The sequence below is a fragment of the Pecten maximus genome, chromosome 8 (assembly GCF_902652985.1).
Source record: "Pecten maximus chromosome 8, xPecMax1.1, whole genome shotgun sequence".
NCBI classification, from domain to species: domain Eukaryota; kingdom Metazoa; phylum Mollusca; class Bivalvia; order Pectinida; family Pectinidae; genus Pecten; species Pecten maximus.
In genome coordinates this window covers 34,848,108-34,872,628 of record NC_047022.1, presented here as the reverse complement: position 1 = coordinate 34,872,628, position 24,521 = coordinate 34,848,108, and the positions used below count along the sequence as shown (strand labels likewise).

General features: G+C 36.2%; 2 protein-coding genes across 5 annotated transcripts; one reads left to right on the top strand and one right to left on the bottom strand.

The window, feature by feature from the left end:
* Positions 1–1,323: 1,323 nt before the first annotated feature.
* On the bottom strand, positions 1,324–7,147 carry LOC117333308 (dynein light chain 2, cytoplasmic). The gene is made up of 2 exons (XM_033892545.1): positions 6,962–7,147; positions 1,324–2,461 (listed from the first exon to the last, which is right to left on the bottom strand). The coding sequence occupies exon 2, from the start codon at positions 2,454–2,456 to the stop codon at positions 2,187–2,189; it is 270 nt and encodes an 89-aa protein (XP_033748436.1). The 5' UTR covers positions 2,457–2,461; positions 6,962–7,147; the 3' UTR covers positions 1,324–2,186.
* An 84-nt stretch (positions 7,148–7,231) lies between these two features.
* On the top strand, positions 7,232–23,376 carry LOC117333307 (serine/arginine-rich splicing factor 1-like). 4 transcript variants are annotated; one of them, XR_004533878.1, is made up of 6 exons: positions 7,232–7,497; positions 16,562–16,776; positions 16,891–17,063; positions 19,647–19,853; positions 20,635–20,794; positions 21,510–23,376. XR_004533878.1 is itself a non-coding variant. In XM_033892544.1 (5 exons), exons 1-4 carry the CDS (start codon positions 7,328–7,330, stop codon positions 19,848–19,850), a joined length of 762 nt encoding a protein of 253 aa, XP_033748435.1. In that variant the 5' UTR covers positions 7,232–7,327; the 3' UTR covers positions 19,851–19,853; positions 20,635–23,376. The 4 variants fall into 4 exon arrangements, 2 of the variants coding, with proteins under 2 accessions (XP_033748435.1, XP_033748434.1); XR_004533877.1 differs by having other exon boundaries at positions 19,647–20,794; XM_033892544.1 differs by having other exon boundaries at positions 20,635–23,376.
* Positions 23,377–24,521: the final 1,145 nt, after the last annotated feature.

Genomic DNA, 24,521 nt, shown 5'->3' with positions numbered 1-24,521 from the left:
TTCGAATTGTATATTAAGATTATGATAAAAAAAGTTGGTTAAAAATCGTAAAATATATAAATGTACGAATAGATTATGTCAACTTTGTGATATAAATAGAACGTCAAGGAGAGTAACGTAAAAGACATCAAAGTCTATAAAATGGATCGATTTCTTTCAAGTAGCTAAATATTGTTTTCGAATCCACGGAACTGAAAAGGGTTCTCATATCCGGGACTCGAAAGTATTTATCGCGAATGTGCTTGAAATCGGAACATTCTATTAAAAAATGCTCCACTGTGAATTGAGCATCACATGCGTAACACACCGGTGGATCCTCTCGTTTCAGAAGGAATGAATGAGTAGGATATGTGTGCCCGGTACGAATTTTTTTTGTATTTCCTCGTACCTGTCAGTAATTAGTATCACTCTATTCACGTTAAAACCGCGCATTCTTATGTTGTGTTTCTGTCTTGTTCTCATTATGAACTCAATTATCTTCACAAATTATCATCAACTTATTGAATCTATGTGATGAAGTTAAGCAAAATTTCGTATTAAGATATAAATATTGACTTACCAGGCTATTGCAGACGACCGACACACAGGTCTGAGGATTGATATACTAGTATAAAAGTCGGAATGTTCCGGATGTACAAGATACAGTTTTTATCGTTGCCTTCAAGAAAACATTATCGGTTCGAAAATATACAGATATTTATCGAAATGAATATATAAATTCGTATTTTTCCCCTTTTTTAGATTTTGGATGTCAAAAAGTGGGGGGGGCAAAAAGATATGTTTGCCCCCCCCCCCCACTGAAAAAAGTGGGGGGCAATTGCCCCCCCTGCCCCCCCGCTTCCTACGCCACTGCCTCTCATGTAGAGTAAGGTTAATATCAGGTGTTTCGACAAGCCACAGTGGTACATCAGTTACGGTGTACTCGCCTATGTTGTCTAAACTGATGTTAAGTTCCTGAAGAAAGTTAGAAATTCTAATGCCAAATGTTGGTAAGAGTTTTTGGTTTTGAGTAAATATGTTTTGGTATTGCGGATTGACAACAAGGTCAAAAGCCGGATTTTTCGGGTTGGATTTCAATTGAAGAGAAAGTTTTTTCCTTCTGTCATTTAAGGATGGTTCATTTGCCTCTACATAAAGGCTCTGCACAGGTGTTGTTCAAAAAGCACCAAGTACTACTAGACGTAGTCCTTGGTTTTGGATAGGATCTAGCCGATCCATAACCGATGGAGCCATAGTCGAGTTTTGATCGAATAAGTGCCCTGACACTGTAGAATAAATCGCATTCATAACAATAGTCAAATATATAAAACTACAAACTCTATGTATGGTAACTAACTTGTATTCAAGACCTGGTAAAATACACTCAATTTTGAAGCACCAAATAAAATAATATAACAATCACAAGTGATGAATTTACACATTAGTATAATTAATAGAGAACAAAAACTTAATCCGAGTTGGCACGATTGATCAATACACTTTACAAAATAAAAGCACACAAATGTATCACTTCTAAGGGCCAGACTACATGTATTTAATACTGCACAGAACTAACTGATATCTCACATTCAAGAAATTCACTCATAATCATCATCCAACCTCACATAAAACGAAATTCACTCATAATTGTCCTAACATTCCAATTGAATTGATACAAGCCAAATGCACAAGGTAAAGCAAACCCCCTGTACTGTAATACAATATCAGGATGTGCAGTTATTTAATACATCAGTCTAGCCCAATCATAAAATAAAATATGCTGGGTACATAAAACATTGTGCACAGAAAGTTTGACAAAAACTCATTTTGGTCAACAGGTTGATTGTTTCATGCCTAATGCTGAGTCTGAATATTGAAATCATGATATCATAACCTTCACTGTCAATGAATAATGCAAATAGCAGTCAATGTCAACATATATCTTTGTAGTAACTTTATCGGATACAAATATTATTTAATAAGTGTAGGATATATCCTCTCAAATTTGAATACTGGTACTAAGAAAATGTTGTTTTGCTGTTCACATATATTATGAACTTAAATTTTAGGCTAGCAAAGTAAACATGTCAACTTTACACATAACAGATGGTGTAGTCATACAAAAATCTATTGAGTAGAAGTCGGTTGAAGAATAAAACACTAGGGAGATTTTTTTTCTGAATCAAAGTCAACAGATTTCCATATTTTCAGCCTGATTTGAAGAGTAGAATGGCGACTTGTCCTAGGTAGAAGTAGATGAAATGCTTGGTTTCATGTGTTACGTAGCTTCCAAAGTTACGTCCAACAATACAGTGCCAGGTTGGGTTGTACTTTTTGTCGAACTCTTTCTTGATAAATGCAGCAATATCCTTTTCAATGTTGTACTTCTCTAGAGCCTGTGTGGCACAGTCCACTGCATCTTGTTGCATGTCTTCAGCCATGTCAGCATTTTTAATGACTGCCTTTCTGTCAGACATGGTGACTGAAAAATAAGGAACAGTTTCCACTTATATACGGTATATATGAAGAGTAATATTGCAAAGATAATAAATACACTACAGTATGCGAAAAAAAGTCCTTACTCCCTAACATTCTAGGTGAAACTACAATCTTGAACTTGGTATAGCCCAAGCCCCTTCATAACTAGATGATTGGCCCAATATCATGACCCCATGCCTCTCGATTTTTTTAGAAGTTGACATCAGATGGACAGATGACCCAGATAGCAGACATACCTTGGCCAAATGTTATCTGTTGGTCAGTCTGTTTGGCCTTGCATTGGCCCAAGACATTGGTTGAACATTATGAACCCAACTGTTAATTTTCATGTGTTGGGCCAACACTGGCCAAATGTATTAAACTAACAATCATTTTTTCCATGCATTAACCAAAAGTTGATTTGTAGTAAAACTAACTGTTGTTGTAAAAGTCTTATTACTTGACCAATTATAAACAGGCTTTGTAAAGAAAAATATTGGTCAAAACAAAATTGATGAAGATTGATATCATTTAAAGAGAAAAAATATAAGCCCCTTCTCCTACTACACCTAATGATGCAGATCTATGCATGTACTCGATATATGCTCAACTTTCTGGTGTTTTATTTCTACAGCTGACTTAAGAGTTTGGCTAAGACCAATACAATTTAATTTCTCGCTCCCTTTTTTACGCTCAAGGAATCTGACAAACCCAGACTTTTTACAAGGTTCAATTTTTTATAATCATCGTTTTCTGGTCACGCGGATGTTTGAAGCAAACGGCTCAAAGTCTGTTCAAGCTTGCAAGCGGTTTTTGGAACCATACAACAACAAACACGAGGAAGGAAGTGATAAAGATCAAGAGCGGCACTTTGTGTGCTCGTTGTATGCGTCACCATTCATTACAGGGTCTGGTTTTACAAATTTGATGCAACATGGAGGTAGAAAGTAATGTTACTTTCATGCAAGTATACGATGGGTTAAATCAGCAGTATCACATCCAAGAAATTCTCATTTTTTCTTGCCTGCCTTCCTCCCAAAATAACTATTTTATCCCCATCGATGTCAGTTTTAGTATGCAATGAACTTGGAATGCGTTTTATTGTATTTCTAGTTTAAAAAACAACATCAAAACAAAAGGCAAAAACCCCTTCTCGATTGTATAACGAAATATAAGGAAGGCTTATGACAAAACAAAACGAAAAATGAAATTCGCAATTTTGGTAAAAAACCTAAGACCTCTCCATCTGTGAAGAGTATTTGATTCTTCCATATTGGAGAGTTAAAGAGATTTTTGAAATTTTAGTCAATTTGACCATGTTGGCCCCGCCCCACAGGGATCGGGACCATATAATTCACAATTTTGGTTGACCTTTGACCATGGAAGCTTCTTGCCAAATTTTATTGTAATTTGTTCAGTGGTATTGGGGTCGTCGAAAATGTTAATTGTTTATGGACGGTCAGGAGGCTAGAATAGGTCACTTGAGGCATGGCTATTTTTCACTAGTTTGGGATGGGGCCTTAATTTTTGTCTCATTTTGGGAGGAAAATTGGTGAATTGTGAAGGATTTTTTTAAGCATTGAACTGCTTTCATTTGGAAGTTATGTGCTGATGAATGCCAACTGGACAAAGGCAAATTTAATGAAGCGTGCTAGCTCTTCATGTTGAATTTGTCTTTGTTCAGTTGGCATTCATCAGCCCATAATATAACTTCCAAATGAAAGCAGTTCAATGCTTATAATTACATTTGACAGCGAATTTGAAAGACTATATCCAGGAATTTTACTCTGATAATGAATGAACAACTTATTATCGTCAAAGACGGAACAGCCTTTTCAACAGCCATCTTTCGTTATCGCCAACATGACAATTATGACGTCACTATAATAATGACTTCATAATAAAGATTTGGAAATTATGGACTCATAACTTCCAAGTGAGCTTGGTAAAGTTATATAGTGGGGCTGCAGTGTAAATGTAAATATTCAGGAATAAACTGCAAATTTTGGGAATTTGTCCTTAAAATGCAATCTTTTCGATTGGGAATGGGGTCCATTAACGGCCCCCAAAAACCTCCAAAAAAAAAACTTTGAGGCTTTGTCTTAGCCTCTCTTTTGACGCAACCTTAAAATTGAAATAGTTCAAAGAAGGGCAACACAACTGGTCGTTAAGTAAAATATCTATATCCTGATAGACTGATGTGACTTCATTTTCAAAAAAATAGCGCCAAGAAGATCAAGACAGCAAGGTTATGATATGATCGAACTTTATTATGTAGATCTAATTCATGGAAAATATGATCCCGATGCAACTGGCTTTTTAAGAATATATCCTCAACAGTGTTCACTGAGGAATCTTTTTTTTTACTACGAACTGTTAATGTGTAGAACAACAAACTATGAAATGTTGTGTGTGCTAATAATTCAAAATGTTTCAAAAAAGAACTGAATAGTCATGATCAATTAGGACAAACGTTGACTTTTCAGTCATACAAAAATATTACCGAATTGCGATAACAATTACGTACTATGTAACGAGTCTGACATAGAGGAAACAGAATCCTGTACCAGTGATTTAATTATCATTGACTTTTGCTATAAAACGATTTAATTAGATCTACATTCCCGACCAAAATATGATAACACATGTGATCTTCACATGTGACGTACCTCAGTTAGCAATGCTCAGGCAAAGGGAAGGTAACTCGTATCAATATCTTAGAAACGCTTTAAAACACGTACCCCAATTATAGGGTTTAGTATCCGGAGGATTTAACTGTCTTTATAATTCTGTACAAACGCACGAATTACCTAAAAATATCCATAAGGAATCCTATTGATTTAACTATGTTTCGTATGTTAAAATTGGCAAAAGGGTAAGGAATGCCAATTTTTCGAAAAACTGAATTATGAATATTACCGTGATTCCGGCCGAGTCAAACGACGTGACCATACTTAACTGGCTGTATTACTTAGGCATTTCTGATTTTTTGGGTATATAATATTATGCATGACAATCCCGGGAAACACATGAAAATGTCATTTATTCGAGAAGGGGGTCAATGAAAAACATCGTAAAATCAAAGATGCCTATATGGCGGTCGAAAGTAGCGCCGAGAGACCCTGATCACAGAGGTACAGTACCATACACATTTTGCCTCTAGTTTTGTATGGAATCCATTAGTTTGAATTAAACAGCAAACAATCAAATCAATTTAAGCATCAATATTAAACAAATGAAACGTTTACAATAACAGATGAACACACCACTTCATTGACGAAGACTCAACGTCATATCGAAGTCAACTTGACCTAGTTTTGAATATACGCATTTACAGACTTATTTTTTGTGTCAACTGCAGTTTATCACATACCAACATTACTATCATTTGTTTATATATAAAACACAATTAATTAAATTGTGTTGTAGCTACACTGAGGTGTTATTACTACCTCGTTAAGATATTTGAATCTATATACTTTCAGTTTCACTTGTTAAAAATTTAAGAAGGGGAGTAACTTCCACTTAGAATGGTCATAATGGAACATTTTACCTAAAATATCTTGCATAAAAATAGAAGAATGTTCTGTTTTTAGCTTGAATATTACAATTGGCCAATTCTTACACCATTTATACAAACAAAATCATATTCAACTTATCAAGATGCATGGAGTACGCGTTTTTTGTATATTTGAAAAAAAGGGTTGAACGATTTACCCAAAAACTACCCAAACACACCCAAAAACATCTCACAACATCAACACATTACATGGAAACACTGTTAGAAATTAATATCTATATATTAACGCATCAAATACAGCTATTGATAGCTTCTTTCGTTGACTTATCGGCGAGTAGGGTTTTGACGACGAGGGAGATAACTCTTACAAACAGTCATACAATAAAACCGACCACGTGGAAATAACTATACATATCCAGTTGATATCATGTTTATTCAGTACATAGTATGCCATAACAATTATGACATAGGTGAATTGCCAATAAATTGGCACAAACATATATAGTTACTCATAATTATTTTAGTATGTACAATTGTAGATATCGGTCAAGATCACAATACAGAGTTATCTCCCTCACCGTCAAAACCCTACTCGCCGGTAAGTCAACAAAAGAAGGTAACTGTATTCGATATGTTTTAAATATATACATACATATCATTTTCTAATGACGTTTTCATGAAATTTGTTGGTGTTTTTGGGTAAATCGTTCTGCCGAAAAAAAATGCCATTTCAGGACAGTGGATTTTCGTGTTTTAAATATCGCATAGAAAATTTGTTTTTTAACCGATTTCCAATCTGTTTTCTGTTTTGTAAAGACAAAACATAGATAAACAAAATAAGATACAGTTTATATAAACACATATGAAGGAAAAAAATGGTTGAGCATTGCTACCTCAGTATTGTAGCCTATGATTTAGATACATACATGCACATTGTTATATTTAAAAAAGAACTTATTAGTGGGGGAATTCGTTCATACAAACCTGTCCTTTCAGATTTCAACAGCAAAATTCGTCACACAAAAAATCGTAAGCTAAAAGTTTTGTCACTTTCAACTTGCCGGTTTTGGTTCTGCGTATGATGGAGATGATGCTGACATTAGCAACGTATCCACAAGGACGCTGAACCAAGACATTTCATTGGATTATTCCACGACATTAATTGGTTCAAGTAATAATAAATCTCTTGAGGCATATATCATCCCAGAAGGCACTTCTGCGGAAACATGCAATGTCAATTGTACGCTTTGATATTATAGCAATGCAATCAAACATTTGAAAGACCCAAGCCGGTCGTTGACGCCACGATCAAGGAAATCTGACGAATTCAGCAATCAAATTCCTTATAATATGTCGTCTAGAAGCGGATCTGATTCCAGAATTTATGTCGGCAATTTACCACCCGATGTAAGACAAAAAGATATCGAAGATTTATTTACAAAATATGGAAACATTCGTTACATTGAGTTGAAAAACAGACGTGGCCCACCTTTTGCCTTTGTGGAGTTTGAAGATTCAAGGTATGCACGTGCTAGCACAGGCCTACTAATAAATATAACCTTGTATCAAATTTTTGTATTTCCAATTACTCGAAATAGTTTAACTTTATCATTTATTCTCGAGACATTTCATCAAGTCAGAACATATTCATACCCTGCGGCAGGGTAACTCCTATAACATAAGAGGCCGCTGGTCGGCTCTTTTTCTATCCGATATGATTTTGCCGACTGCGCCTGTCAAAAGTATCTCGCAGTGTAAAACCTCTAACATTGTTTGAGTACGGCATGGTATGAAGTCCCTCACATTATCGACTGTAGCAAGCCCCAGCACGATATGATTTACACCGGGCAGTATATTACTATCAGCTACATGATTATAATTTTCTCGAATATTTTTGGTTGGTTTTTGTTTAACGTCCTATTAACAGCCAGGGTCATTTAAGGATGTGCCAGGTATGGAGGTGCAGGAAAGCCTTAGTACCCAGAGAAAAACCACCGTCCTACGGTCAGTACCTGGCAACTGCCCCACATAGGTTTTGAACTCGCAACCCAGAGGTGGAGGGCTAGTGTTAACATGTCGGGACACCTTAACCACTCGGCCACCGTAGCCCCTTTTTTCTCGAATAAAAAAAACAACATTAGGCCTACATGTATATAAGATATCTTATAACATAAACATATAAGATGTCTTATATAAGATTATATAATATATATAAGATACGGTAAACCTCAGATTAGTTCAAACACATGGATAGTTCGAACACACATTTTTTTTCTAGAAAAACAATATTTTTAGCTAGTAATAGTTTGAACTCTGGTTGTTTTATAACTGACAGTATTTCGGATAGTTAGAACTTGTCAAATGAGGAACGTAAAGTAGGATTTTTTTCAGCAAACTCCATTGAAAGCTCGCGACGACCGGCCCAGAAAAAATGCCCAAGACTTAAATTTGATCAACAGGCACGTTTAGGCTATTGGATTAATTTGTATGCGTGATCATTAGAATGCGTCTGATTTAATATATGCCTCATATTTTAGCGTTAATTCAGTTGTTTTTCCATTGCAAAATACACCACGCACTAGACAGCTGATTGCAAATTTAGGCCCCAACAATGTGTAAATAACCTGCAATATTTGTATTCACGCTGTTTGGCAAACTAAGAAATCATCCATGTATTTTCAAATATAACTAGTGTTACTTAGGGCGAATTTGTTCTCCTAAAACCAGTTTTAGTTTCGAACCGGTTCTGTAAACTCTCCATTTGTTGAGTAAACCAGTTTCAAACCACATTTAAACTGAAACCGGTTCATTCATTTGTTTCTGATAAACCTAAACTAGTTTATTAAACCATTCAAACCACCACCGGTTGTGGTTTGGAAGGTTTCGTTTCTGAAAACAAGATGGCGAATGTTGTCAACATGCAGAATGTGCTCTTGAAGTGCGCTATGTACTCCAAACTTGTCAGCTATGGCTTGTAGTGTCATTTGACTGGACAAATAAAATATAAATTATAAATATTAATAATTGTTTTCCCATTGGTATGACAGTGTTCCCTTGTGTTTGTCATTGCATTGAATTGTGGAAGTATGTCTTCAACATAATTTGGGATTCGGGGAATTTTTGTGCGTTCAGGAGGTATCAACGTTTCAAATACTGCTCTGAAGCATTTTCTCCCAAAGACACCATATTGAAAACTAGAATTTCGCATTTGTTTCTCAAGAGCAAACCAGTTTTAGTTTACAAACCGTTTTGAAAACCAGGTTTAAACCATAAACCCAAACCTAAACCAGTTTATTTGCAACAAATTTGCCCTTAGCATTATGATTATTTAATTGTGACTGGACATCTCTTAATTATTGCCAATCAAGGTATTGCCTGAAAACCTGCGACCTCGCGCTAGGTAAGCAGGCCACGCGAGGTGTTGCTTGCGGTGAAGTTGAAAGAACCTGCCGCCAGGTCGTGCTGAGTGACGTGATAAGCATTCATATCCGGATATGGCCATATTTAAAAGCAGACATGTTCTGACCTAATTTTACAGTAGTGCTTTCGTAAACGCAACAGGTTATGTAGACTATGCTTTCGATGTATTAAAGAGACCATTTATTACAATAATATAGTGATAGTTTCCGATTCAGATAAAAAATATAACCATGCAGAGATTATACTGTACAAATGGTAAACTTTTGTGTCACAAATAAAACGTGTACTGTACTGTTTTGGGGCCTATATAGCTACGCATTGCCCGAGCGGCTTAGCACAATAATCATCATAATTTTCACAGATATCGGCTTGGATAGTTCCAACTCGCGCTTATTTTCTGAAGCATAATTTCGAATAATTCGAACAGGTTAGTCAATATTTATTTAATTTTGTTCGAACTAACCGGAGGTTTACCGTATCTTATTTTGGTAAAAGACTGGATTGACATTGCTCCGCGAATAAATGACAACTTGGCTTGCCATATACATCACATGCATTTATGCTATTCTGTGACTAATTAAAATGATGTGTAATATAGATTACAAATAGTTGATATATGAATGAAAATCGAATGAAAGCCTGTGTACTGAAAAATTCCCCGTCGAAATCAGATATTGGAGAGAGTTTTTCCCTTTTGGAATTTTTCGTGCCATTATAAAATAGCAAATTAAGGTACTTTATATCTGTAATCCAAACAAATTGTTGATTACTAATAGTTTATTGTAGTCAATCAGGGCATCCAGTTGACCCTTGAATTTTAGCAATTTCAAAAGTCAAATCACTATTTGTCAGAAATATGAAGTGTCAAAAACTGTCAAAACATTATATCAAATAGACATGCTCCTTCAAAATCAAGAGTCAAATTTGATTTTGTAGAGTCAAAAACATACTCTCTAGGGTCTACTGGATGCCCTGGTCAATGTTAAATGCCAAAATTCTGTCCATCGTGTTTTGATCGCGATTATTGGGTATTTTTGACAAAAATCATAGCAAATTCGTCGTTTGACAGTAGGGCAGCCGGATAATATTGAGCATCAATCAAACACAGCAAGTTTATGAGATTAACGAATTACTGATGTGTATAAATGAAATTGCGTAAAATTCTGTGGGTATCATCATATTTGCGATAGTATGTTAAAATGCCATGTATCACTATAACACATACCCCACTGCCCAGCCATTTTTTTTTCTCTATATTTTCAGTGATTAGGTCCAAGTATTTACCTAGAGTGAAAGCACTCTAGGTAAATACTTGGACCTAATCACTGAAAATATAGAGAGAAAAAAAATTTAATTTTTGGTTTTATGATTAAACAAAGTCACTATATATTAGTCAATAATGTAAAATTTGGAAATAATACATTTTTTAATCAAGTATCAACTATTAAGTTTGTTTACATTAAATATGTATAGGCCTATAAATCAGTCATATACAAACTAGCCAATAACATTTTAAAAAATAATTTAAAAATTATATTTTTTATTATGACATGTAAGAGATTTATATAATACAAAATACATTTTAGTAACCATTTGACACCTAAATAACTTCATCTTCGTGGTACTTTAGCCATAAATATTTCTTCATTCAGTCGGTAAAAATGACGATCTGTGTTTTGACTTTGTCGGTGAACAGACCGGGCTAAGCCTTCTGTCGTTTCGGCGAATTCTCGAAAAATGATTCAATAGACTGCTGCTTTAGTTGTCGCTTCATGATTACAGAATGAAATTATAATCATCGGTCTTTTTGTTCTACAGTTCATGTTACTTTCGTTTTGCAAACTCATCATTTCTTCACAAACGCAACATCCATGTCACGTGTGTTATAAAGTAATCGGGGTCATATATGAGGTTGACTTTAATCGTCGAAGCCATTTAAGCCTTTATTCGACACATGACCGTTTTCAAAACACAAACACGCGGTTCGTGGCCTGATCAATTAAGCCATCAATTAATATTGGTATGATTGATATAATTACATCGGTTAATTCGTCGGGGTATTGGACGTCCAGGTCATTGAATGAAGTGTCAAAAGTCGCCCTGGCGTGTGAACAGGTAATTAACTGGCCTCAAGCTCTTACCTGTGCAGTAGTGCTGTGTATCGGCAACAATGTCACGATACGATACATATTGCGATACAGACATCATGATATGATACGTATAGCGTATACGTGAAATTGTCATAAATTGAAACAAATCAAACAATATTTAACGTTCAATCTGAAGTTTTAATGACACTCATTGAACACATTTTTAACAAAAACAGTAGAATTAAACAGATCTAAATAAATGTCAAATATAAACAGGACTCTTGAGACTTGTCACTGAAACATTGTCGACTCTGAATGTTATACCTTGGGTCAACAACGTGCAACAAGTTACAACTCATGGAAACATTCATTTCCACTGCCGAAAAAGGGCGCAGATCATTTATTATAAACTAGTTATCGATACATCATGTAGCATGTTTGCTATCAGCTTTTAAACATAGTGGTTTTCGGCTTTATTTGTGTTTAACCTGTCCACGGTTTTCGGTTTTCAATACTTGTCTTGCTGGTGGTGTAAAATTGTCAAATGAGGGTGATACCGATTTAACCCTTTGCCACATGCAGGTTATAACACTTCAGCACTCTGTGCTGATAGTGCAAAGATACATTGTTGCAATGCAACATTATTGCGCTGACTGAAATATACATACACCATCTCAATGGCAGTTTTTGAGAAATTAAGCTTTGTTTTGATTAATTTTTCTAAACCTAATTTTGATAGTTGTTTTAGGCTTTTTTAGTAAGTTACAATTATGTTCAGAATTTCTTAAATGTTAATTCTGTGCTATTTTCTTTATAAAACCAACAACACATAACCACGAAATCAGCTGTATACAAACAGAACAGAAAAATTTCAAAATATTTTGACAATGTAATTTATAATTCATTGAATTCCTGTACATGAAATGATTCAACATTAACTCCCAAATGAAACAAACTGAATTTTCAAAGTTTTCACAAGAATATTTCAACAGTTCAGGCTTAAGCCTAGAATATTTTATATCCGATGTCGCGACGAAGGAATGTGTATCCGACCATTTCGGGTCAAATCTACCTTCGTTTTTCAAATGCCGGCGAGCGTAGTTATTAGTGTGTCGAGCTATGGTGGAAACTGATTCTCATTGAAGAAAAGGTAGAAATAATCAATGGGACTTACAGTATCAACATCTAAAGTTTCTGGAAGTACTGGCCCCGTTTCCCTAACAAAATCATTTACTGTGATCGGCGAAAAATCTCGGTCAACATTACCTAATGGCGGCGGTACAACTAGTCGCCGTTCGTCCTCATTTTCGGACTCGTTATCTGTTGACAGTTCATTTAGAACATCGTTAAGATCAATATCTGACTCAATGTATTCAGGTCTAAAGCCATCGAACTCTAAATTATCATCATCGTCGTCAAAAATGTCGCGCAAAATCGTAGCCACAGCCGCCATCACGCCTCGTTGTTGTCACACTTTTCTACACTCATGACTCACACTTTCTAGGTTAATTTATTCAAAAACTTTCGTATGAATGACGTGTACAAATCTGATTGGTCGATGCATTGATATCTTCTTAAAATAGTATCAGGGATTTCCAGATAGGTGTCGCTCTCAATCACGGGATTTTCCATGTCTAAGTTTACCGAACCGGCATGGCGTCGAGAGGCGCTTACATTGAGATAACGTAGAGGCGTCGAGAAGCGCTTACATGGAGATAATGCAGAGGCGTCGAGAAGCGCTTACATGTGGCAAGGGGTAAAGGCGTCCAGAGGCGCTTACATGTGGCAAAGGGTTAATGCGAATTCAAGTTATTGTGTTCCCGAAATACGTTAACTCCGCCTCCCATTCTGTGAATACGGCAATACTAAATACTCTACTTCGATAGGTAAGTTCCATGTGCCGTGGACCCTTGACTTGTTTCAAGTCAACGAATATCTTTGATTTACAAGTCGGATGAGGTTAAGTACTAAGATATAGATATAGATAGAGAGATAAAGTAAAAGGGAATTACACATGGCTGTCAGCGTTAGCCATCGTCCGTATTTATTCATAATCATCAAGGCGCTCTGCATTGGCGACTTCATACAATCCGGTTACAAGCGTTTTACTGATGGTGCGCTTTGGTGCGCTCGATTCGCTGTATCAAATGTGTTACATGAACCCGCACCCATGCCGGCGATATTACGATACAGGGATGACTGTATCAATGTATCGTATCGCGGCACAAAACGAACATATATCGATACGTATCGATGTATCGTTACAGCACTACTGTGCAGTCAGTAAAACACTAAACAGTCGGCAGTATCTGGGGCTCACCACGGGTTAACAGAGTTTTGAATTCGAAGATCGGCGCCGCGGGGCAGATTTTTTTTTACTATGGCGGGTAGACATTTTACTATGGCGCTGCTCCATAGTAAAACAGCCCTTGGTGATCACTGCCTTGGTGAGCAAGGTCAAACAATCTGAATTTGAATAATTACACCAAGTAAGATTCACTTTCTTCACAACCATTACAAAAAAACTGGTTAAATATCTTTGATAATGTTTTTTTAATCGTAGTAGCTTCATCCATATATGGTCATAAATATCATACCGTATTTGGATTAGCATCCTCGCGAGTGTTATCCGAGAAGTATCATGGCAGATTATAATTACATACAGAGACAACTCTAAGTAGTATAATATTGGAATGTACAAATCAAAGATTTCCAGATGTGACGGTAGGCTTATGTTTAATTATACTTGATTTTACTCCAAAGTCACACAACATCCGTTATTTGTAGCATTTTTGAGGTTCATGGTTTTGCAACAGTGAACACTGTCGCATACTTGCCAACTTTTTAAAATTCTCATGGGGGGGGGTGCGTGAGAGACATTTTTGACCGCAAAACACATTTCACGCGCGACACAGTAGCCAAGTGGTTATGGTGTCCCGACACTTAATCACTAGCCCTCCACCTCTGGGTTGTGAGTTTGAAACCTACGTGGGGCAGTTGCCAGGTACCGATCATGACCGTAGGCCGGTGGTTTTTCTCTGGGTACTCCAGCCTTCCTCCACCTCCAAAACCTGGCATGTCCTTAAATGACCCTGGCTGTTAATAGGATGTTAAACAAAAACAAACAAATGATCAGTGAACTTCAAAATAAAATACCGAAAATGTCACAATAGATATCTATAGAGTACAATATAATTTCTGAATGAAGTATCAAGTGTTTCTTTTGATTTAAATTACAAAGACAAAAATACAAAACATTAAAAAAAGTCTGTATTCTATTAGCAGTGTACTCACTTCAACTCGGTGCTTTGTAGGATGGGACTTATACTTAAATTCTTAGTTTTAACATGACAGTATTTAGTTTAAGAAAGTGAGTATTTGTGGACATGTTTTTGTCTTTCAAAATGTGAATTGGGAAAGTTTCTGCCACAATAGGTCTCTGCTAATTGACACTAGGTATGCTGATGATACGGTAATTGAAATGACATGTAATTACCTACCGGCAATGCAACCAGGCCTTTGGTCTATATGGTCATTTAAAAAATATTGTGAATTTATTTCCTTGTGCTAATTATTTAAAGATCAGCCAATGTTTAAATGTAGTTAACATTTCAATAAGTGATCATGTCACATTAGACACTCGGTTGATATCTTTGCAAGTGTTGTTTTCACTTTTTCTGTCCAAGATATTACTTTGTCTGTTTACTGTCAAGTAGAGGACATTCAGCTTAATTGGTTTTAATTAATTGTTTATTTATCGGGGTACTGCACCCTTGCAGTCAGTGAAGTGTCAGAATTTCGTTACAGTCTGTGAACAGGTCAGTTAATTGACCAATGCCCCACACATACGTCTTTCACCAGCCAGCAAGCGTTACCTGTCATAGGCCTAAGTGACACTAACAAGATGAATAGGGGCTCCATACGGGGTTATCAAGACATATTCTCCAAAATCGGGAGCATACCCTATGTTTTATCAATACCATCAGGAGACGGGGCAGGGGGAGTCTGAAACCAGGAAATTGCCAACTAAATCGGGGAAGTTGGCAAGTATGCTATCGCCAATGGAAGGGAATCGTAGCTCTGACAATGACCATCTGTCAGAAATTGCCCCCCCCCCCCGTCGTCGTCGTCTAGAGCTACGTTATCGCAGCTTGTTAAATTATCACTTTAATCAGTTTGGGGAAAACTGCCAACTTCAATAGAATACCCAGATTCGCGATGGATTTTCTACTGAAAATAGACAAAATCGATTAAACAGTAAATTTTGAAATATAATTCTTAATGGCGATTTAAGTTACGACAAGGTAAATAATATTTTACTATATTGTTTGTTTATTGAAAGAAGCGTTGCCTACCTAGAAACTTGATGTTTCATTCCCGGAAGTATTGCATCAATTTTTAGCTCACCTGGATTAAAGGTCCAGTGACCTTATGACATGGCGCGGCGTCCTTCGTCAGTCTGTCGTCCGTCAACATTTGCATTAAATTGCTACTAGTCATAAAATACTTAGTGGATTTTAACCAAATTTGGTCAGAAACATTCTTCGGAGAAGGGGAACAGATTTTGCATTAATGGTGATTATGGCCCTCAAGGGGCCAGAGGAGCAGGTCAAATAGGGGAAATAGAGGTAATTCCTTTAAATCACTACTAGTCATAAAGTTATGAATGGATTTGAACCCAATTTAGTCAGAAACATCCTTGGGGAAGGGGAACAGATTTTGCATAAATGGTGACCAAATGGGCGGGGCCCAATAGGGAAAATAGAGGTAATTTCTTTAAATCGCTACTAGTCAATTGTAGTCATAAAGTTATGAATGGATTTGAAGCCAATTAAGTCACAAGCATTCTTAGGGGAAGGGGAACAGCTTTTGCATAAATGATGACTCTAACCCCCAAGGGGCCATAGGGGTGGGGTCAAATAGGGGAAATAGAGGTAATTCCTTTAAATCGCTAACAATGACTTTCTGCTTATTTTTTATTCTCTATGTTAAAACTACAAAGTAACTCTTCTTTAGAAATTTTCCTCTCCGTTCACATTGATACAAATTAAATTCAACTTCAATAAACCTTCAGGGATGCTGAAGATGCAGTTAGAATGAGGGATGGCTACAACTATGATGGATACACACTAAGGGTCGAGTTCCCTCGAGGATCAAGAGGTCCCCCAAGTTTTGGTGGAGGCGGCGGCGGCAGGGGAATGTTTGGTGGTGGTGGTGGTGGCGGAGGAGGAGGAGGAGGTGGCCGAGGTCCACCCTCCAGAAGATCCGAGTACCGTGTCCTTGTTTCAGGTATATAGTGGCATGGTAGAATTAAAGAAGAGCAATTTACTGTATCTCTTTGAAGAATTGTTAAACTATGAACCCATGAATTTTATGATAAACTATTAAAATGATTACTTTAAGGACTTCCTGGTTCTGGCAGCTGGCAAGATTTAAAGGACCATATGCGTGAGGCAGGGGATGTGTGTTACGCTGACACATACAAAGATGGCACTGGTGTGGTGGAGTTCCTACGGAAGGAAGACATGCAGTATGCTGTACAAAACCTTGATGACTCAAAGTTCAGGTCCCATGAGGTATTATCATTTTATTTTTTAGCTCACCTGGACCGAAGGTCCGGTGATGAGCTTATGTCATGGTCCGTTGTCCGTTAACATTTGCTTCAAATCGCTACTAGTCGAAAAGTTCTTTAATATTGGATTTTGACCAAATTTGGTCAGAAACATCCTTGGCGGAAAGGGATCAGATTTTGCATAAATGGTGACTGACCCCCAATATGGGAAATTGAGGCAATTCCTTTAAATTGCTACTAGTCATCAAGTTATAAATGGATTTGAACCCAATTTGGTCAGAAACATCCTTGGGGGAAGGGGAACAGATTTTGCATCAATGGTGACTCTGACCCCCAAGGGGCAAAAGGGGCGGGGCCCAATACGGGAAATAGAGGTAATGCCTTTAAATTTCTACTAGCCATAAAGTTATGAATGGATTTGATCCCAATTTGGTCAGAAACATCCTTGGGGGAACGGGAACAGATTTTGCATAAATGGTGACTCTGACCCCAAAGGGGCCGGAGAGGTGGGGCCCAATATGGGAAATTGTGGCAATTCCTTTAAATTGCTACTAGTCATTAAAGCGACTATTCGGGGAAGAAATAGGTCAAAGTTGAAAAAACAGCAAATTAATAAAGAAAATACTCTCTTATGAAAAATTCCGACTTAGTTTTGGCGATATGTAACCCCTAGAATTAAAAAATAATAATTTTCAGGGGAATCCTCTCACTGTCGAATGACGAGATAAAATGCAAATTTCCCGCTTTGGGCGCATGCGCAAGAATCTAGGTTTGTAGAACGTAAACAGAAGCGACAGAAACATGGCTTCCGAAGCCAAGAGATATCGGCCTAAAACTGTTACGACTTCGGCAACAAAGCGCCGTATTTGAGTTGACGTTATATGCATGTACACATGTATAACATATTTGTAGTTGAAACAAGTCATTACTGTAAGCATTCACCTCATCTACTCATATCCTGTTAAATCAATAACACTATGTCATGATTGCTTCGCTAATATATATATATATATGCCTAAACAACTATTATTCTAGCCTAAAGGAATTGATCGCGATATCACCGGTGACGATGACATAAAGATTACCCCACATTGGCCCCCATCTCGGCATCGGACGCCGATTGACACCGATTTCAGTTTTTATTGTTGTTATTGCATGTATTAAGTCATATGAAAAAAATCCTTAGGTATAAATCCCACACATGCATCATATTTGACATGTTAATGAAGTATTTACGTACCGTGTTACTGCTTTGACTGCTTGATGAATCGGACATCTCTAAAAATTCACATGTTTCTGTTGATGTTTTCTCACTGCCTCGTTTTCGAAATACCACGTGACTTATAAAAATAGATATATGTTATATTAAGACGGGGCTTTTCCCGAATTAAATTGGTCAGAACTGGACAATGCAAGCAGAACTTGACCATCGCGTTGCTGTGATAGAACTTTTGGAAGACCAAATAATGTATCTAGACTAAGTTTATTTCCCCGAATAGTCGCTTTAAGTTATTAATGCATGTTGTAAACTTAGAGAGTCTGGACTTCATTATTTCTTAAAAGCAGTTGGGATCCCCAGACTATAACCAAATATAGCATTGTTTGAGGTTGACAAACAAAAGGAATTGAACATGAACATTATTTTGACATTTGGTCAAATCCAACCAGGTGAGCGATACAGGCCCCATGGGCCTCTTGTTTTTTTTGCCTATTGCTATTACAACCTGGAATCCTGTTTGATTTTGATTTCACCTACAAAAGATGCTTTATTTGAAACAAAAGTAAAATTGAGCTTTCTTTTTATACGCCCGACGAAAGACGAGGCATATTATGTTATCATGTTGGCGGGCGGGTGGGTGGGCAGGCACATATGGTGTCCGGACCATAACTCCAATACTACTCGACCCAGGCTCTCCATACTTGACACAAATATACATATTGATGAGCCGGAGTGTCGCATACCAAAATCATGCCCCTTACCCCCATATTTGCGGAGTTATTCCCCTTTGATGATTTTACTTGTCCGGACCATAACTCCAGTACTACTCGACCCAGGCTCTCCATACTTGACACAAATATACATATTGATGAGCCGGAGTGTCGCATACCAAAATCATGCCCCTTGCCCCCTTATTTGTGGAGTTATTCCCTTTTGATGATTTTACTTGGACACGTATGGTGTTGAGCTCTCCATACTTAACACAAATATACATCTAGATGAGCCGGAGTGTCACATGCCAAAATTATGCCCCTTACCCCCTTATTAGCGGCGTTATTGCCCTTTGATGATTTTACTTATCCGGACCGTAACTTAATACTACCCGACCCAGGCTCTGTATATTCTGTATATAAACATGTGAACTAATTATACTTCATTTTAAAGCATTACAACCTGTGAAACTACCCCCCTTCCAAGTGTCAAATATTGCGGGCGGATGTTGTGGCTCTCCAACGGGCCCTTGTTGTATATGGAATCTGATGTATTGATTAGTTTGGTAGTATTGATATCTTAAACTGTTCAATCTAACCCTAACAATAGTTATGATATATAAATACAATTTCAGAACAATGTGTTTTGATGTTTCAGGGTGAAGTGTCATACATTAGAGTGAAAGAGAATTACAGTAGTAGTAGCAGCAGCAGCCGTCGCAGTCGGTATTCAAAAAGCCGCAGTCGAAGTTTAAGCCGCAGTCCCCGCAGAAGAAGGTCCCCAGGCAGAGGGTCCCCAGGCAGAGGGTCACCTGACTACTCCTCTGTACAGCGAAGGAGACGATCTCGGTCACGATCTTGAATGGTCTGTTGTCTCATATCGTCACCATACTGCATTAACAGGGTGTGGTCATTATGTAACTTCATGAAAACCATTTTTTGTCAGTAAAGTATGTATTAACATTTCTTAATTGGTGACTTTGGCATCAAGTCATTACATTTTAATATCTGAAATAAGTTCACAATAGCATTCAAGAACCTGAAGATGATTTATGATATGTTGTAATTTTTTATTTAACCTGATGAGAAAGGGAATCCATCTGTAAACAGGCCATACCAATTAGAATCCTGCATATATCGTGTTTTAAGCTCCCAAAAATAAGGAAGGACAGAAAACAGTCATTTTACAAATTATTTATTTGGCAATCATCAAAAAGTAACAAATATCATTACAAAGGGCATTCATCTAAATAAAAGGAGAGATATATATCTCAAAATTTGGAAGCAAAATGTCTCCAATACTGTTTAGTACTATGTTTTGATGTTTTACAGGAGCAATATGTTTTTTCTTGTTTTCTTATCCAACATCAAGCAAAAACAAAACAAAACTTTTACCCCTGAAATTTGTGGTCTGTTTGATAGTGTCAGAAAAGACCAGTTTGAAGAATATCAAAAGTACTAGTGTTGCATAAACTAACAATTTACAAATTTGGATTTCATTAGAAGTAAAAGTAATGCACTGTATGTAGGAGGGGGGATAAGCGTAATCATGAGTGTTCTTAAAGGAGGAGTGCCTTATGAAATTAAAGATTTCACAAGTGACTGCTACTTGTACAATATTTCACTATTAATCATTTCTTACACAGTTATGAGTTAACAGTCCAGCTGTCAATTATATGCCTAAGGGTTGTCCATAACCGTTCTGTGCGATCAGGGATGTGGATCATGGAGTTGGTCGCTTCCAATTGGATATGATGGAGGCAGGGAGTGACCTTTTTCTCCAGACATCCATTTCAATTATTGGAGGTGATTTTTGTATGCATTATTAATTGGTATTGTGTTGTTTCTTGATACAAGTTGCTATCTTTACGTTTATAAAATCATATTTTAAATATTCCATTGAAAATAGTTGACTGTCCAATGATTCAGACAAAAATATTGAATTAGTCATCTTTAATTATGAATTTATCATTAACCCATTCAGTTCAATATTAACAAGTTTGTATATTTTGTAAAAAGCAAGTAGGTAAACTTTGTGGTCTTTGGTGGATAAATTTCTTATTTACTGGTATAAATGGTATCATGCATTTGTGAAAATAGTGGAAATTGAAGGACATAGTTTTGACGATAGATGGACGTTGATTTTATTTGCTTGAAACTTTATCAATGTTTTGTTAATTATTACACACAAAAACTCTTAAAAGCTTTATCTTCAATTTTTTAGGATAATTTTGAGTGTGATGTTATTCTACATTGTTTGCAGGAAATATAAATATTAAGAAATTTAAGATTGAATAAATAAGAAAGAATGATTTATGACAAAAATAAAAAAATATTCAAAGTGTTCAGACATTTGAGCCCCTATTAAATGCTCGATTTCCCTTATGAAAAGTAGAACAAAAATTAATTATTAAAATTTTCATAGTCAAATATCTTTGCATATTATAATTCCAATGCTCGCTCTGTCATACATTTTGTAGCATTGTTAAAATGTGTCTCTTTGTATTTTTCAACACTTAAGGTTTTGAAGTTGGAAGGAATGGGATAAATATTGGATTGGATGGATTTAGGATAGGGAAGTTGGATAAAAGATGGATTTTGGACCGAATGGAGATGGGAGGAAAATAAGTTATAAGATTTTTCCCCTTGAAAATTTGGAAATAATTTGGAAAGATTGGAAATTTAATGGATATGCCCATAGGACCGAATGGAGATATTGGAAAGTAATTAAGGATGAAAATAAGTAAGGATTTGGAATTTGTTTGGATTTAGGACCGAATGGCGATGGAGGAAAATTAAAGGATTTTTCTCCCTAATTTGGAAAGATGGGAATTATATGGATATAATAGGACCGAATGGAGATTGGAGGAAATGATATAGGATGATTGGTAAAGTTCAAATAAATGGATTTTGGACTGAATGGAGGTTTGAGGAATTATTTGAGATTTATTTCTCAAGTATTGGATAAAGTTTCAAAAAATTGAAAGTAAATGGATTTGGGAGGGACCGAATGGAGATTGGAGAAAATTATTTTAAACAACTTTTATGTTCTGAAAAAAAAGGTATGGAAAATATGGATTTGGACCGAATGGAGTTTGGAGGAAATGTTGTTTTTTTTTGAGAATATTGGAAAGACATGGATAAATGGACCGAATGGAGGACATTGAAAAATTGAACATATAAGTTGAGCTATATTTATGTTGATATTTTATATGTAAAAAGAAGTTCAGATGGAAAGAAGATTGGAGGAATTATTTGCTGGGTTTTATATACTGATTGCTGCCATAGGGATAGAGAAATATTGTAAAAATTGAAAATGTGGATTCCAAATTGTGTTTAGCATGAGACAATATTTAGGTTTATTAGAAAAAGTTTTTCCATTTAAATCAGAAAAATAGAGGTTAAGGCATAAAGCGAATGTTTTGGGAGGGAAGTCTAGATACAGATACTTTGTGGGCAATTCAGAGGCCATGACCCGACGCCCCGGGAACGTACTGCACACTTTGTGTGTACACGGGTGTATTTATAAAAAAAAAACAAAAAAAACGGGTGTATTCCTACACCCCCTCACTCCCTACTCTCTCCCCCCCCCCCCCCCGTGACCATGAAATTATAAGGTATCATTTTATTTTTCTTATCTAGTTGAAATGGGGCAAACAAGGTTGTTTTTTTATTGTTTAGAGGGAAGCTATACGATCACATGTATATATCAGACAGGATTATTTTCTCCTTTTTGTAAAATTTTGATGTTCACTTCTGCCCCTTGTAACCCATTCCCTTTTTAGCTTTTTTTTCTTCTTTACTATGCAATGATGTCTGATATATATTAATATTACTTTAATAGTTTGCTGCTTTAATTTTCACTAAACTTTGGACTTATTTGATACTAAAAAGGTGTTTTATCCTTGAAAATGTTTTAATATTCATATTGAGTTATTTTTTAGTGACATCCTACTTCATAGTTATTTTTGAGAGATGTTAAAATGGCCAGGATAAGATGAGACAACCATGGAAAGCCTGGTAAAAGTTTCTACTTTTCTCTGAAGAATGGCTTTACCAGATACAGATAATGCTACGGTACGATAAAACAGACTGTGTGTATGCAGGATTCATGGATGGAATAAAGATGAATTATGGAGAAATTCTGGAGTCACAGCATTCATCCAATGTATTTTTTTTTTTATTTCAGTTTTATTTCTTAAAGAAATGCATGGCTTGTTATTACATCCACCATTGTGAGAAAATGTTGTGCATTTTTAATATAAAGTCATTTTCATGCATCTTTTAAATGTAATTGTTTGACAATGTCCATAAATCATCTGTCATGAAATTCGTTGTTTTATCATTAGCTTCATGCTGTATAAAATAAAGAGTATTTTATGGAAATAGTTGTTTTGTTTTCTTTAAAGGCCCATGAGTGGCTGTTGTCTTGAATGAAGGTGGAGTAAATTAGAATATTTGATGTTACTTACACATTGGTTATAAAGCAACCTGCAAACAAGTGTTTGTAGGTCGGATCGGTTATTACAAATCAGGAATTGCATGTTATTGGAAAGTAAGTCTGAATTACGTAGTATCTAGACAAGCCATTCGGGCAAGGGAATGTAAAATCTTAACCTGCAGTTGTGACCTTTATCTTCACCTATGTCAGGCCTTATACAGATGGTGGAATATTTTTTGAAATTCGGTTTTAGAATCAAATTGTTTGATAATATTCCCAATATCCATTATACACCGATTATGCAGCACAGGTCAAGAGAATATCTAGAGAAACATTACATATTTGTAACATGTGACGTAAAGAAACTTTTATTTGATAATTGATCAGAAAAACAAAATGGCTGACAACCATCTTCGATTTTGGGCATTGAAGATTGTTATTGCTATTTCCTGAAAAGTACTGGAGGGGTATCCTTAAAACTTTCGTGTAAGGTTTCTTTTTTATAACTAGTTGCGTGTGCCATTTAAAGTTCTGGAAAAGAAAATTGCTGATCAGCAGCTGTCTTGGATTTTGAGAAATTTTAGGAGGGATGACATGTAGGTTCCACTAATTCTTGTTATCAGATTGTTAAGAGGAGAAGTAGAGAGAGAAAAGCAGTCTGACGGAACCAATAAAGATAAGTCAACGATGGGCACCAAGATCCCTATGTAGTCATTGGTCGACATAGAATTAAGTCGTAATGACTTATGTGATGTAACTTGGGTTTTGCATTGACCTTGTGGCGATACACGACTTCCATCTTGTTGCGCAATGTACTGAATATTATTGGCACTACAAATAGGTTCTAAAAACACGCTGTCTTATAGTTTTGACAATTATTTACAGATTTGATAAGTCAATTGACATGAGCTTAGGGGGGATTGCACTTGCTTGTCTCGTCCATACCTCCAAGGTTTTAAAAGCACAGTTAAGTTGTATATGCATGATGTTCAAACAATTCATAAAAACGATTGTATGAATTTCCGTGGGTGGTTTCGCCTGTTTTTAAAGCAATTAACACGCAGAGATCACTGAATCGCCCTGTTACTGAAT

Excerpts from the sequence above, each read along its gene's own strand:
- LOC117333307 (XM_033892544.1), top strand. The coding sequence starts at position 7,328 with ATGTCGTCTAGAAGCGGATCTGATTCCAGAATTTATGTCGGCAATTTA. Across the intron at positions 7,498-16,561 it reads GTGGAGTTTGAAGATTCAAG|GGATGCTGAAGATGCAGTTA; the intron begins GTATGCACGTGC and ends ATAAACCTTCAG. Across the intron at positions 16,777-16,890 it reads GTACCGTGTCCTTGTTTCAG|GACTTCCTGGTTCTGGCAGC; the intron begins GTATATAGTGGC and ends GATTACTTTAAG.
- LOC117333308 (XM_033892545.1), bottom strand. The coding sequence starts at position 2,456 with ATGTCTGACAGAAAGGCAGTCATTAAAAATGCTGACATGGCTGAAGAC.